This window comes from Arachis stenosperma, chromosome 6 (genome assembly GCF_014773155.1).
Source record: "Arachis stenosperma cultivar V10309 chromosome 6, arast.V10309.gnm1.PFL2, whole genome shotgun sequence".
NCBI lineage: Eukaryota > Viridiplantae > Streptophyta > Magnoliopsida > Fabales > Fabaceae > Arachis > Arachis stenosperma.
The window spans coordinates 137,298,255-137,316,081 of record NC_080382.1 but is presented as its reverse complement, the minus strand read 5'-3'; the positions used below and the strand labels follow the sequence as shown (position 1 = coordinate 137,316,081).

Genomic DNA, 17,827 nt, shown 5'->3' with positions numbered 1-17,827 from the left:
CCTAGATTAAATTTAGAGATTTATTATTATGATAGTGATCATAATATTGAGAAATAAATCTTTTATAATTTAATCTAAACTGTTCTTGGTCATAGGATTATTAAAAAGGACATTAATAATCCAGAAAGACCAATATATATATAATGGTCTTCATTGGATGAAGATTAATATATCTCATTTATTAAATTATATATATAGATGGTGCATATAGAGATATGACCATTGAACTGACTCACTTTGAGAATTCCTAATGGTTATAATTACCGTATATTTGTCAATAGGATATTCTCAAGATGAACATAGTAATAGAGTTTCCTTTGACCTGCGACTGTCATAGTAATTAACAATGTATTTATTATACTTTGATTCTGGACACCTAATACCCTAGAGTGCTAGTTGAATGGATATTGGGTATGATTTAAATACTTGTAGAATTAATGATTAGTCAATAAGGAATTCGTCAACTCTCGGTAAAAAGTTTGAGCTCTATGATTATAATGACTGAGATGAATAAAACCTTGGCCAAGGGGATTGAATGAATGAAGAAATGAGTTTCTTAAGTCATTCACAGTTTATTATAATAATGGTAACATGTTAGAGTTTGACAATTAAACCATACTCTAAGGGTTAACCAAGAGCTGGAAAGATGGAAGGAAATATACTTTGTTCTTCTAAGGTTCTTAGTAAAAATATATTACTTCATACTATCGGGTCGTTGAGGAGTGTTGCAAGACGCCAACCTTGATTAGTAAATTTAGTATGACTAATTTACTACCCGCTTAGTATTGAACCTATGGGGTCACACACTAACGAGTGTTCTAATCTTTGCTATAGAATTATTTAATTATTATTTTGATTTAATCAAATAAATAATTATATTAATTCAAATAGAATATTATTATATTTTTTGCTAGCACCAAAAATATAATAATAGTATGATAATTGAGAATATTAAATGAGATTTGAGAATAATTAGTTATTCTATTTCTAAATTTGAATTATAAAGTTGGATGAGATCCTAACTGATTCTGTTTCAAATTGAGTTATGATATGATTCATAAATTTGAAAGATTCAAATTAAAATAGTAAGATATGATTCAAATTTGAATTGTGATTCAAATTTAAAATCAACAACAAATCTCATACTATATATAGGTATGCCAAGAGTAGAGGAAAACATGAGAAAGACAGAGAGAATAACAAGGGTTGTTATTCCTTTACCTCTACACACATAAATGTATGTGAACCTAATTCTTAGAGAAGAATTTTATGGTGTGCAAAGAGTTGCAAGAGGTTTCTCAATTTAGATCAGATGTCCATTGGTAAAGGGGTTGACAGCAAATATTGGTCTCGGTGTGGATACGCATAGCGCCTTCGTACCATCGAAGGAGAAAAAGATTTTTACTAGCGTACTCAGGTATATAGATCTGATCTATATATTCTTTATTATTGGAATAAAGTTTAAGCACAAAAATAGATCTTTAGGATTACTTTCTTTTCTTTCGCTGCGTGTTATGAACACATGGTAATCCTTCAGTCTATCACTTTGTACCTAAGTTACTAAAAAAAGTAAATAAATAATATTTAATAAATTTTACATGATTTACTTTTTACTTTATACATTTTATTTTTTTACTTTAAAAAGGAAGTTGGGCAATTTAGGCACCATAACAAAGACACCATAGAACTCACCATTTTTCAATAGTAATTATTTTACTTTTACCGTTATTTTCGGAAATCACAAATCCTCCATCATACATGTTGAATTTGACAAAGAATATTAACTTTTTCGTCATGTACCTAAGAGCATCCGCTATCTAAGTACCACATGTCTTTCTTCTGTTTGAATGTTAGAAAAATCTGCGCACATTTTCAAGTAACTTTGGATTTCCAAACTAATTTGAATCATTTGAAGTTAATCCATCTTGATTGTCAAAAAGCATTGAAATTATAAACAACTTTATAAATTGTGTTTCCACAATTCTTTTGACAATAAAGTATTGATAGGAGGAATGACCCAATTTATTGCAATAGAGTAATAATTTCTGTGTACATAATGTTAAAAGTGATTAAAAATTTTGAATTTTTTAATTTTTGGGTTAGGTTTATTTCTTTTGATAAACTAATTTTTAGCAACAACATCATTTTTTGCTACACAGCTAAGACCAAAATTTTTTTATAAAGGATTAGTTCTTGATGATGATACACTTGTATTCAAATATGGATTTTCAAAAGTAGTATCATTGTTGGTGAAATAACATAGACTAAATTTTTCAAATAAAGATTTTGTTCTTGAGGTTGATGCTTTAGTTTTAGCAAATAATTTTTTAAAAATGGCATTATTTTTTGTTATAGAACCATACCAGATTTTTTAAATAATTGTCTTTGATTAACAAGTAAGTTGTCCAAGTTATTAGAATTATGTGCAAATTTTGTTAAGTCATTATTCAAACCTTTAATCATTTCATTTAATCTTTTATTGTTAGCAATGAGTTTTTGTGAAGCATCAACCAAGTGCTTTCCTTTAGAATTTTTCAATTTCAGATTTTAAAAATTTGTTTTCTTCAACAAGATCAACACCACATTGGATTTTCTTCACTTTTTCTTTCAAAAAATTATTTTCAACTTTTAAAATTTTATTTTCAGACTTGCATTTATTATATTTATTCAGTAATTTTTTAGAATAATGAGTGAGATCATTAATAATAACATGTAAATTTTTAATGGATAAGTCAAAGTAATTTACCTCATTTAATTGATCATGACTAGTCATTAGATAGATTTGTGTTTCATATTCAGAATCTTCATCTTCATCAGAATCATTTTCTAACTCCTCACTCTCCTCCTATAAGGCCATAAGCACTTTCTTCTTTTCTTTCTTTGTCTTCTTCTCTCTCTTGAGTTTAAGACACGTAAACTTTAAGTGTAATACCTCCTTATAGTGATGACAAATAACTTTGTTTAGATTCCTCTTTTGTTCCTTTGAACTCGAATTCTTATTTTTGCCTTTACTCCTCATTAGCCTTCTCAATTTTCTAACAAAAAAGACAATTTTATTATCTGAAAAATTATCATTGGAATCATCATTCAAAGACTTAAACTTTTGATTTTAGAACCACTCTTTTTCTCTTTGTGTCTTGGCTAGTGTGTCTGGTTTCATAAGCTAGAAAATTTTCTCTCAACTCATCATAGGTTAAAGGACTCAAGTTATTATTCTCGATCAAAACAGTAGCTTTTGTTTCCCACTCTTTTATAAGAATTCTAAATACTTTTTTCACAAGAGTTTGTTCAGTGTGGGTTATACCCATAGCATCTAAGCTGTTTATAATGATTGAGAATCTCTCCAACATCTCATCAATGGTTTTTCTACCCTTCATGAAAAATATTTCATACTCTTTTTGTAGTATATCAATCCTTATTTCTTTGACTTGTTTGGTACTTTCGTGTGTAACTTAGAGTTTATCCCAAATCTCTTTTGCCGTCTTGCATCTAGATACCTTCTGATGTTTTTCGAAGCTGATAGCACAGTGTATCAAGTTGATGGCTTTGACATTTAACTCCACCTTCTTCTTGTCTTTATCATTCCATTCGGCGTCTTCCTTTAGAGTCACTACTTCTTTAGCACTTGTCTTGGTAGGAACTTGGGGACCATTCACAATGATCTTTTATATATTGTAGTCAATGGATTGAACAAAGATTCATATTATTTTCTTTCAGTAGGTATAGTTCTTCCTATTAAAGAAAGGAAGCATGTTATTTAACTAACCCTCAGTTAAAGTGTAGGCCATAATGTTTGCACCAAAGTTGTTAGCCATTGGACTTTTTCTCCAAGCTGTGAAACTTGATCCTTGAGGACCAAATTTTGATACTAATTAGATTCTTGATGGCCTAAAGAAGAAAGAATTGAATACATGACCTTCTTTTAATCTTGAATAATGAGTTCTTAAAGCAGAAAATAAAATTTTACTTCTGTTTAGACTGCGATAATGATTATGCAGGAGACAATTTTATTTTGTCTCATAAATCATAAAAAATAAAATCAGAGAAGGGAATAAGAAGATGACTAAGCCATGTATCCTGGTTCAACTACCTTGTGCAATGCAACCTACATCCAATCTCCACCACAACAGTAGTGAAATTCTCATCACTATCTTTTCAAGTATTACATACACCAATTCTCAAAGATTCTACCAAATGTTATCAGGGACAAACCAAGTTTCAACATAAACTTGACTTGGTTAGGTAACTTGCTAGACTCTCAACACACTAAGTGTTCACCCAATTTAGTAAGAGATACCTCTCAGGTACATGATACAAAATAGAAATACAATCAAAAGAGATAAGATATCAATTTTGGATTTTCTCTCCAAGTTCTTCTTTTTGTCTTTTCTCTCAATGACTCTTTTTTAATACCTCACTTATATACCTTTTACCACTGAATAGAAACAAAGAAAAATTCAACATACAAACAGAAAATTCAATAATAAACCATGAAGGAGATGACGTTAAATAACTCAAACTCTAAATATAAGATTAACCAAAATTCTGAACTCTCAAACATAACTATTTATCTTGGCGGAGTGTTTCATTTTGTGTAAGTGCAATGCTTCCAAGACTTCAAGCTTTGATTTGTGAGGTTTCTCTTAATTCTAATTTTAGGTTCTCTTTTTTTTTTTTTTGCGAAATTGAAGTGATTTTTTATGGAGTTCTGTAGCCAGCTCTAGGGTTTACAAAACAAAATCAACTTCTTGAATTTTGAGCTATCTGACGATTTTCTTTCTATTTCTTCAATCAGACCATAAAATCAGCAATTTAAAATTAGAGTTTAAGCAATGCAGCTTCATTGGTAATAGATCCTCAATGGATTTGATAAATCAGAATTATTAACCTTGTGTTTTGACCTCAAGTTTTAATATTAGCCATTGATTCACAACAGAAAAAAATAGCCACCATTTTTTTTCATATTACTCGAAATGGTTGCTCATAAGAAAGAAGAAATCAGCAAGTAATTGACTTGCATGTTAATAAAAATAATTTACCTTTTTTTTTTCTGATTATACTTAATTTGTGCATGTTAATTTTGATTTGATCTAACTTCCTTGATTTGCTTTCTTTTTCTTTTGAGTTGGTACTTAGTGAAAAAGTGAAGCACCTTTTCCTTCTTTGATACTTAATGAAAAAGTGAATATTTTCTTTCTTTTTTGTGCCTTACCCGAAGTAACATAGCACCACCAGTTGTGGGTTTTTTTTTTTTTTTGTGAATAGCAATGGGATTGATTATGGACTCATTTTTATTTAGTAGCCTTGGTTGCATTCGGCTCTTCTAGTTGGGTTGCTTGTCTTTTTTGTTTGGGCTTCACAATGAAATACGGACCTGTAACACTTACACTATGTTTGGTTTAGGAGAAAATAGGAGGAAAGAAAAATGATGGAAGAAAAATGAGTGAAATTTTTCATTCTCCTTTGTTTGGATGTCAAGAAAAATGAAAAGAAAAGAAAATTTTGGTGTGAGTCCCACCAAAAAAATTTTCCATCCATTGCAAGTAAGAAAACAAGAAGGAAAATGTTATTTTTGATTTATTTACAATGTTACCCCTAATCTATTATTATTAATAATTATCAATATAAATTTAGTTTTAATAGTTTTAATACATTATTATAATAGAGATTCACATTTAAACTTTATATATGTATTAGATAAATAATTTATAAAATTATAATATTGTATAATATCTATAAAATATAATAAAATATAAATAAATAAAAATATTTATACTTTATTTTATTATAAGGGTATTAATGTAATTTTATACTATTATAATTTTCTTTCTTTTCATTTTTCTTTTCATTCAAATAAAAAAAATTTTCTTTATTTTCTTTCCATTCATTTTCTTTTCATGCAACACAACATACATATAATTTTACTTTTTCTTCTATTTTTTATTTTTTTCCTCTTATTTTCTTTCCTTTCATTTTCTTTCTTACATCCAAACGAAACCTAAACTCAATTAGACTTTTAATCCAATCACTAACAGATTTGTCATTAACATTAATTTTAGTGTTTTCTAAACTCAATAGATAGGTAATTAATTTTTTAATTAAAAAATAATTAGTAAATGATATTTGAGTCGGTAATTTTGATTATCAAAATATTTTATGTTTATCTGAATTGAGAATTCAAAAATTAAAAATTATAAATTTAGATAAAAATTAATTTACTATTGCTAAAAATATTTAGACTGCTGTTTTAATGAAATTACTAACATTTAAAACAAAGCATAAATTTTAAAATAAATTCATTTAGAATGGACCAAAATAAAATTTACCAAAATAAATTAAATTTGAGTATATTTGAAAATAGGATAAATTATACACCCTTTTCTAGAGTAAATGATATTGCATTCATTGATTATAATATATATATATATATATAGAGAGAGAGAGAGAGAGAGAGAGAGAGAGAGAGAGAGAGTTGTGTAATGTAATTAAGTTTGAAGTAAAACTCTTATACTCCATGAAATTAAACATGACGAAATCTCGTTTGTCTATGTCATGTTTACATTGACTTTCATAAAAGATGTTAGCATCATATGTATAAGGGAGGTCAAACTTTCATATTACAAATATATAGGGATACATACATACATAGAACAAAAATAGCATGTTTACATAAAAAAAATCAATTATCAAATAAGCTATATCGTAAATATATAGAAAAATTTCGTATGTTTGTATTTGTAGTGTTTAAAAGTTAAAAATATTTTTAAAGATCTTAAAGATAATTTTTTTAAAATTAACTGTATTTATTAAAAATAATAGTCTAATATTATATGTAATAAATATCTAAATTTATTATTATATTTAAATTTATTTAAAATTTAAAAATTATTTTATTAATATAATTAATATTATTTGTATTTATGAGTTTTTTAATTTAATTTACTAAACATAAATATTATTACTTTTAACCAATTATCTTTCAAAGTCAACTTTAATTAAAAAAAATTATGAACCCAACCCTAAATATCCCACCAATGTAGGTGACATGTTGGACACAATTCTTTGGTTCCACTAGGACCAAGTTGAGCCGCACCACATTGTCCAATTTCGAGTACAGTGATCATCACCACCGCCTATATTATTCTGCAAATAAATTACATCCGCTTGCTAATTTAATCATTATTACAAATCAACTGTATGCGTTATTATGCGGTGTTACCAACAAATTATAATTTAAATAGTATAATTTTTTATATTTAATATATATATATATATATATATATATATATTAATATATATATATATATATATATATATATATATATGCGTTTATTTGCAACAATCCATCCAACAGTCAAACTAGTAGTAATCTCCTCTCATACGATAGTAACTGCTGCATGTTGGTGGTTTTCACATGTACGAATTCTATGGAATTTTTTCGTGATTATTTATATATGTGCGTTTAACATATAGCTAGGTATATATTGTTTTATAATAATAGTTATAACAAAAATCCCAATAATTATAAGTTATTGTGGTGTGAGCACACAATACTATTCAGTTTACTAAAATTAAGGTATACGACTAATTTTATTTTTTTAAACAATTCAATACCTCAATTTCTCTCCAAATAAAAAAAAATCTAAGTAACTAACACTTTTTCTTTTATACAAAATATTATTGACTCCGGACATTCGCAAGTTAAGTTTTTTATTATTACCTGCAACAACTCGTAATTTGTCGCTTCTAATTTTACCACTTGCTTCTGCTCATATAAGTATATTTCGTTGAAGCCATAGGAATATAAATATAGAGAGATGTCACCATCCTTCTCATACTCTCTTTTCTCTTTAATTAGTTACATACTTTTCACTTACACTTAACCCAACGCAACATAAATTCTCAGTTTCTCAATTCACTCACTACCTGTACGTGCAAAATAAAGCACAAGCAATTTGAAGGTATCGTTGATGGAGTATTGTGAAAGAGAGCAAGAAGGGAAGCGGTTACACGATCCCTTAATAAGTGGGAAGAAGGCGGAGCGATGCGTGTGGGTGCCGGGTCCAGTGATAGTGGGAGCAGGGCCGTCGGGACTAGCAGCAGCAGCGTGTCTGAAGGAAAAAGGCGTGGCAAGCGTGATTCTAGAAAGATCCAATTGCATAGCTTCTTTATGGCAGCTAAACACCTACGACCGACTTCGCCTTCATCTTCCAAAACAATTCTGCCAGCTTCCTCTCATGGGATTCCCCTCTAACTTCCCCACTTACCCTACCAAGCAGCAGTTCATCCGCTATCTTGAATCCTACGCCGAGCACTTCGCCATTCAGCCCAGGTTCAACGAGGCTGTGAAGGAAGCGGAGTTCGATTCCTCCTTGGGGTTGTGGCGAGTGAAGACAACGACGGCGACGGAGTTCGTGTGCCGGTGGGTTATAGTGGCGACAGGGGAGAATGCGGAGGCTGTGGTGCCTGAGATTGAGGGGAGGGGGGAGTTTGGCGGTACTATAAAGCACACAAGCTTGTATAAGAGTGGGGGAGAGTTCAAAGGGAAGAAGGTTTTGGTGGTTGGGTGTGGAAATTCGGGTATGGAAGTTTGTTTGGATCTTTGCAACCATAATGCCACTCCTTCTCTTGTCGTCAGAGATACGGTAACAAACTAACAATTCTTTCCCCTTTTTTATTTTTTTTATTAACATCCATTTAATTGAAAAGTTAATATCTAAGAAGTGTTAGATGATTTGACTAATTTGACTAAATTTTTATTTAATAACAATCAGATATTAACTTCACCTGAATTTTCACCTTATTAATTGTTCAAGAAAAGAAATATTTGTATCGGCCGCGTATGATTTTACTTGTGAAAATTAAATTGTCAATTTTACATTTTAATGCCTAAAATAGTAATCTAGTATATTTTCTTTTTGGCTTCTTTTTCTGTTCTTCTAAAATTATCTAAATAAAAAATCTTTAAAATTAACAGTTTTTAGTAATTTTAGTTAATATTTAAATATTAAATTATTTTTAATAAATAAATTTTATTAATTTATATTAATTATATATATAAATTCTGATAAATATAAATATAAATTATATTTAAATTTATATGTGTTAATAATATATTTTTTGTGTATAAATTTCTGTGAATATAAATATAAATTATTAATTTAAAATAACAATATTTGCTGATGATGTATCGTCGTTGGTATCTGAAAATAGGTATATATATATGGCAAGAAAGATTGTTTAAGTTATTTTGGTTAAAAAAAGTTTACATACATTTTCCTTCGGTTTTGGAAGTTAGAAGATTGCTAATTTAAGTAGCAACAAGACACTCCACTTTTCTTTTGAGTGTCTGTGTACGTGTCTTTTTTTTATATAAAAACTGGTAGCTAGTATGATATAATTTGTCAAAATCACTAATTACTAATAATTCTTAATCAGAAACATGAAATTTGCAATCCTACTTGTGCTCATTCAAATGTTTAGCCCTCATCTTTTGTTATGTTTTTGTTGTTGTTTTTCCTTTTTTTTTAATAAAAAAAATGAAAAGCTCTTCTGGCAAATTACTAAACCCACGTTTCAGTTATCTTATTCTCTATTTGTGGCTTCAAATACCAATGGATTGATCAATAAGGTGACTCATCAGGAAGCTTTAATTTTTTTTCATTTTTTTAAATATTAAGCATTATTATAATATTAATTTTGAGGAGCATAAGTATATACTATACTAGTACATAAGAATAATAATGTTATTGAAACATTGATATTTCACTTTCTTGATATTCTCATCACGCACGCGCAGCATGGGTTCGAAGCATACATAAGATAGCAAGTGATTTATAAAACCTTAGGATACTTTTTCCCCACTTCCCACGATTTTATTAGCAAAAGTGACACTCATTCAATTCCATACTGTATATAGAGAAAGAGAGCGTGGCCTGAAAAAATTTAAGGCCTACCAATAAGTTCCATAATCCTCACACATCATAAGCTCCTATAACACCTTTTACTCCTTTTCTCTTTCCACTTTCTTTTTCATCAAGTGAAGCACCTGTCTTCACTTTTATAATTTAATGAATTTCTGAGCTGTGATGATGGAGAAACACTTGGATGTTCTCTCAACTCAGAATGTTCGGGAAAAAAAAATTGTTTCCGTTTTCTATATATATATTTTATAGAATCCTAAAAATAAACACATGAAAAGTGAAAATAAATGAAACTTATAAAATTATATATAAGGTTTTTTTTTGCGTGGATCCTAAGTTATTGAATTGATGAGTTTGACACCATTTAATTATCTTATGTAATTAAATATGTAACTTAATATTTATAATTTTATGCATGTAATATTTATAATTATATATTTATTATATTTAATATTTAATTATTTTAGAGATTATTAATGAATGTAAAATATGATAAAAATATTAACTAAGGAATAAAAGAAAAGATAACTTTTGATTGCTTTGGACTAATTTTTTATTCTTTTTTAAATATTTTTTAAAATATAGGGTTTTCGTTATGAGTAATTTAAAAACATTTTTGTTATTGGTTAATTTTTAAGTTTATAAAGTATAACATGAAAACAAAAGCTTAAAAATAATTTAAATATTACTTTTATGAAAAATAATAACTTTTAAAACATCAGCAAGTATTATCAAGGGTTCATTTTTAACTACATCTTAGTAAATAATGAGTACTATATTTTTTTAATTAAATAAATTTTAATTCTTTATTTATTATATTTTATATCAATACTTTATATTTAAAATTTAAAAAGTTAGAATATTTTATTTTTTATTTTTTTTACCTTTAATATATAATAAGTTAATTATAGAAAGTATTGTACTTCTTGCTTTCTATATAGCTCATTAGTAGTTATTAAGATACTCATGAGTAAAAATTCAAAGAAATAAAAATAAAAAAATCTCTCCATATCATTATGATGATACTTTTTTTATTTCTACTTTGTTGAAGGTACACATCCTACCAAGAGAGATGCTGGGAAAATCAACTTTTGGGTTGTCCATGTGGCTGCTCAAGTGGCTGCCCATACAACTTGTTGATCGCCTCCTCCTGATCGTCTCATGGCTGATGCTCGGCAACACTTCACGGTTCGGATTGGATCGGCCTCCTTTGGGTCCCCTTCAACTCAAGAACCTGTCCGGAAAGACACCAGTGCTTGATGTGGGTACCCTTGCCAAGATTAAAAGTGGACATATTATGGTACTTTTTCCTTGCTTCCTTTTTTTTATCATCAAATTACATTCAATCTTAACTCACCATCATTATTGCTCTCATCTTATGCATTTTAATTTGGATATGATTGAACTAATAACTGTAATATAAGACATTTTGCTAGCTAGCTAGGTTTTATCAAGTTTAATTACGAATCAACAAAATTTATAGTTTTTAGTTATCAATTTTATTTTTTTAGTCTAAATAATCTAACAAAATATTTTTCACTAATACTTTTAAATATTAATAACTAATTAATAATAAAAAATAATAAATTTTACTAACTTTCTAACCTTTTTCTTAATTATATTCTCATATGCATGAAGTATGCAAATTATTATATTGTTAGTTTAATTTATTATATATTTCTAATTTTATGTTAGACTAGTTAAATTTATATTAACCAGTGAAATTTATTGATACATAAGTATTTATTAATTAAAAACTTCGACGCAAGAAGGCCTATTGGGTGGGGGGTTAATGGTCATTTATGTTTATAAGATTCGATGAATCAGTGAATTTTAAAATAAAAATATTTTTATAAGACCTATTTGGGGATTAATGGTAATTTATGTTTATAAGATTCGATGAATAAGTGAATTTCAAAATAAAAATATTTTTATATTTCTACTTTTATTTTAAATTTTTAAAATAGAAAAAAAATCTAAACATAGATATAACTTAAGTTTTTTTTAATGGTATTTATTTTCTAAATATCATACAAAAATATATATGAATATGATAGGCTTAAAAATTATAATTGAATATTCTAATTAGATATTGTGCGGGGTGCGGCTATCTAAACCTAAATCTAGAATTTTTTGTATAACTAAATTTTTTTTTTTAAAGTTAAGAGTGAGACTCGAATTCGAAATCTCTAAATAAAGATGAAGAAACTAAGCCATTTGAGTTATAACTTGTTGGCTTCGTATAACTAATCTTAATAGCATTGCTTTTTTATTATTATATTTCTTTTTTGAATCTCAACGGATGAACTAACATTTTGAGAATATCTGGTCCATAATTTCAATGAAATGACATCTCTATTTATTCAGTTTTCCACCTGCCCTTTTAAAATTTGCATCATTGTGCTGTGTTTTCAATCAAATCATGCACATGGTTTTAAGGATCTCCAAGATTTTTCACTATTAGAAAAGTAAATCGAAGGAACCATCATTATGTCAATCATGTCTGGTGCGCGTAATTATGTTCGTTAGTTTTTTTTGTCTGATCTCTGCAGTCCACTTAGTACCTTTCCATATTGGTTGTATACATGAAGATAGTTAAAATTATTTCATATTACAATTTACATAAATATATTGCTTTATTTTTAAGGACTGATTTATTTGAATCAAACCAAATCAATCAATAATTTTTACTATAAGATAGTTTACAAATAATTAAAGTATAAAATGAATTAATCAAAATAACAAGTGAAATTAAACTTTGGGTGCAGATACGTCCGGGAATCAAGCGACTAAGACGTCATACGGTAGAATTCGTTGATGGAAGGATAGAGAAGTTTGATGCAATTATATTTGCAACTGGTTACAAAAGCAATGTGCCCTATTGGCTAAAGGTATGTCACTACAATGTTTTCTCCTTTAACTTTTCCCTCTTTTCTTTTTAACCAACCATTCAAAACAAAATTCTATGGTATTATTATTTAGCTTCCACATATTAGTTTTTAACAAATTTTTATTTTTTAGAAGTCTTTAAAATTTCTCTTGTCCAACAGATTAATTTTTTCTTTGTTCTCGATTACTTGAGTAAGAAATTTCTAATAATTTTATTATTAGATAATTATATCTTCAAAAATACATTTTAATAAAATAATTCTAATGGAATAACTCTCAAAATTTTGTAGTAAATAAAAATTTGTTTAGGACCTCAGGATCAGAAATTATTTTTAAAACGGAGATAAAAATGGTGTTTTGTTTGAATATTGATATTTGAAGTATATTATAGTATTGTAGATGTGTAAAAAAGGGTGTTTAACACGCATTCTACGTGTTGCCAAAATGTTGACACATATCCAGTACGCATGTTATGTGTTGTCTGGATGTTGTATGTTGACACGTATCCAACATGGATTCTGTGTATTGCTGCGTGTTGACACTCCACCTCCAAAATTCATTCACCCGTAATTACATTAAATAATCTAATTTTTAACAAAAACATCAATATTTTTTTCATATAAAAAAAATTAGCCCCAAAGGATTCCATTTAAAATTTTTTGGAGATTAATTTAGATATTTATTCTATTATTTAATAAAAACAATTATGTTCAGGAAGGGGATATGTTCTCAAAGGAAGATGGGTACCCTAAGAGGCCATTCCCAAATGGATGGAAGGGAGAAAATGGTCTTTATGCAGTTGGTTTTACCAAAAGAGGTCTACTTGGAGCATCCATGGATGCCAAGAACATAGCTGAAGACATTGAAAGATGTTGGAAAGCTGAGGCAAAGCATAGTACTTTTTCTCTCTCACTTTTGCCACAATCAGTTTCATGAGGAGAGGGTGGTAATTAAAGTTAATTCATTACACATGTTGGACATGGAGGATTTTGTTTTGGTGCATCACACATACATGTGCACTATGTTACAAAAAAATTAAAGTGGTGCTCCTCCAATCCATATATGTAATTAAAAGTGGCCCAACAAAAAAGAAAGAAAGGAAAATGGTGGGAAACTAAGCTTAACTTTCATGGATTTAACTGTCAACTTGGCTTTGAGAATGAGACGTTGAATTGCAGTTGAAGCAAAGAAATTAAAGGCCTTTTTCTTTTTGGAAAACAGCTATATGGACATCTTGCACAGTGCAATTAAGGGAAACAAAATGATGAAGGAGGGTGACGGCGGCGGCGGTGGTTAAAGAGAAAATTTTCCATAAAAATTGTTTTGTTAATATGTTTGAGAAATATGTGATTGTTGATTAACCTTTTTTTTATGGGATTTTACTTTTTTTGGTAGTAGGGTATAAACTTTTTCTGTAACTTTTAAATTATGTGTTTTGTCCAACTTTAATTTGAGTTTAAGTTTATTTGTAAAAGTATTACATAATCAGAAACATATATAATCAAAATTTTAATTAAAAGTTAATAATAATAATTTAATTTAATAATAACAAGTAATCATGAGATCCACTTCTTTCATCTATTGACCGAAAACAATGTCAAAGCATTTTGGAAATGAATTTAACTAACATATATGTTTACATATTAAAATTATTATTGTTATTATAAATTTTTAAATTTTGTACTTTAATAAATAAATAAATAATAAATACATAAAAAATTTAAATTTTATCTATACAAACTTTTTTAATAGGTGATCTTAATATTGATAAAAATAACAAAAATATTTTTTTCATAAGTAGTAAATAATTTTATATTTAACAATCGATTTGTGCATTTAATTCAATTGATAAATTTTTGTAAAAATATTTAATGATTTAGAAGATGCACAAATAAAATCAAAGTAAAATTCAATCTCTAATTTTTTTTAAATAAATTTCGATCATTCACGAAAAATAAATTCATCACTTGGCGTAAAATCACAAAAAAAATAATTATTTTATCAAAGATGTCCCTACCTAAATAATTCTCTTCCTTCAGCTAAACTAATATTCACGAAAATAAAATATTTTTCTGGCATCAGTTCTCTGTCCTTGGGATCCTCTTATTTGGCCATATAAAGGAGAGAAATTGATAAAAAAAAAAAAAAAAAAAACAACAACAACAACAACAACAACTTCGAACTCATCTTATCTAAGTGATCTTCCCGCATTTGAACAAAGTTATTGTTCTTTCCAAATCAAAATAAAAACAATAGTATTATTGCTCTTCCATCGTCATTTTAAATTGTTCTTGAAATTTAGAGCTATAAAATAAATTATACATAAAGTTATAACCTTTTATTCACAGAGTATTTCATTGTTTTATTTACAATACATATGTTATTGAGTTGAAGTCAACTAGTGTATAGCACAAGCATTCCAAACCTTTCTACTCCTCTGCAAAATTTCATCCTTTTTGGGCTTGAGGTTTGGAATTGTGACGATATATTTGGACATGTCAACATATTTTTTGTATTGTTGTCATGGAAGATATTTCGTTAATTATTTAATTTTGACTTCACAGTGGGACTATATTGGAATTAAATAAAATTTTTTTGAATTTAAATAAGACACTTTAAACTTTAAAGACCAAAACAAGATTACGCCGAAACGTAAATGACCAATTTAATACTTTACTCTATTAAATATATGCAAGTTTGTTTCAACAATGTTTTTTTTTTTTTAAAACTAACTAATACATAGCTAAGTCATCTTCTTTCCTTTTTCTAGTTTGTTTCATAATTTACCTAGATTTAGGAAATATCATGCATAACTAGAAAAACTTAATAGATATTTAGAATTCAGTTAAATATAATTTTAACTTTGTTTCAGTCTGACCCAATAAGAACATAGGTCTACTTACGGATACCCGATCTGCTGGGTACTTAATCCGCATCTAAAAGTGACCCGCGTGCCATCTCATGACCTATTGAGAACCTAGACAGCTAGCGAAAATTTTTAAACGGATAGGCCTAAGAGAAAGGACCCACCTGAATACAGAGTATAAATAAGGAGGAGTACGTCACATTTTTATCCTAATTAGCCGCTTTGTCGTATGAATACTGACTTTAGTATTGGAGTGTCCTTACAAGTGATTCCACTCGTTAATCCACCAACAACCTAAACGATTATCCTACTCACGAAACTCAGACTCGGGTCCAGATCATCCATCTCAACTAGTTGCTCCAACCCGCATACAGGAACAGACCTATGCATAAGGGAGAGGGGGCATTTGCCCTCACAAAGCTTTTTCAAAAAAATTAATACTGACACTTACATATATATATATATATATATATATATATATATAACTTATTATATTATGTTTATTTTAAAATAAAATATAAATATTTTTTTATATTTTATATTAAAAAATATTTTATTAAATATAATTTAGTATAAAAAATAAATAAATAAACTAAAAATAGTGATAATTAATTTTATTATATTAGTTAATTAATTGCTAATTAAATTAAAATTTAATTTTTTAATTAAATACAAATTAAATTATTAGTAATTTTTTAAAAATTATTTAAGATAAAAAATATATTATTTATATGTTAATATACTATAATTATTTTGGTTAAAAAGTTTATTCATATCATAAAGATTATAATAAGTAAATTTGACAATTAAATATGAAATAATAAAAAATAAAATAATTTTTTTTAAAAATATATAAAAAATAATATTTAGTCATGTTAAAAATAAAAAAAATCGTTATAAATTATTTTTTTATTATTTTGAATATTATACTGTATGCAAATTATATTTTTATTATTTTAAATATTATAAAAGTGATTGTATATATATTTTTAGTTCTTATCAATATGTATAGATAGTTCTCATTTAAAATTTTAAATATATCTAAACCAATTTGGATTGGTCAAGTGATAGTTTAGTCATCCGCTTAAGTAAGTATTGAGAGTTTGAATTCCATCTCGTATGTGTAGCACGCAATTTATTGTTGGTCAATTGCAGACTGTTAAATGGAACCAAAATTCACGATAAATTAATTTTTAACTTGTTGGGTATTGTGGAAAGCAAAAAAAAAATTTATACCTAAATTTTATTATATTTTTGCCCCCACTACTAAATTTTTCTGGATCCGTCACTGTCTCATACCATTCGAACCGCCATTCACTCAAACAACCGTACAAAATTCAATCTCCCTCCTCCTTCTCAAGACTTACTAAACCGTTATTAATGTTCTTTTGTTTGTTACGTAGAATGAATTTTCGCTGTTACAATTTGCTATTGTAAACCGTTATTATTAATGGTTTTTTTTTCTTTGAAACGCACTTAACACAATAGGTTGTGTGAATTTACACAAGCCACCCGGTGTACATCTTGAGAAAAAAATAAAAAATAAAAATATTATATCCGCATAAAATATTAGTTATTATATATTTTTATTTAATATTTATTTTTAATATATATTTATACAATACATGATTTAGTAATTAATTTTTTTAGGAGCATGAGTATAAATAATAAAATACTCCCTTCATCCAATTTATGCAAAAATCAAAAGCAAAGCTAGATTAATTATTTTAGGAGACCATAATTCAAATATTCAAATAAATTTTTATAATTAAAAATATACTTAATAAAAATATAAATTACAATCTATAATCTTTATGAAATATAAAAATTATATTTTAATTCAAAATAAAATATTTAAAATTTAGAACAATAATACTAGTATTATAACATCAATAATACAAAATTATAATTAAATAGTTAAATAACAAAAAAACTAAATAAACAAAATAACGTATAATTACAAACATAAAATTAATTTATATAGGTAAATTAAGTAAACAATCAAATATATAAAAAATATAAAAAAAGCAATTAAACAAGACTAACAGACAAATAAAAGTAATTTGTTTAAATCAAAGAAAAAATTAAAATATACTTTATCTATTCTATTACCTATATATAATATATGACTATATGTCTTAGTTGTTAG

At 27.1% G+C, this 17,827-nt stretch overlaps 1 protein-coding gene across 1 annotated transcript; it reads left to right on the top strand.

Annotated features, from left to right (window-relative positions):
- The first annotated feature begins 7,899 nt into the window (after positions 1-7,899).
- On the top strand, positions 7,900-14,201 carry LOC130936216 (indole-3-pyruvate monooxygenase YUCCA6-like). The gene is made up of 4 exons (XM_057866252.1): positions 7,900-8,645; positions 10,975-11,223; positions 12,692-12,814; positions 13,527-14,201. The coding sequence occupies exons 1-4, from the start codon at positions 7,971-7,973 to the stop codon at positions 13,746-13,748; spliced, it is 1,269 nt and encodes a 422-aa protein (XP_057722235.1). The 5' UTR covers positions 7,900-7,970; the 3' UTR covers positions 13,749-14,201.
- The last annotated feature ends 3,626 nt before the right edge of the window (positions 14,202-17,827 follow it).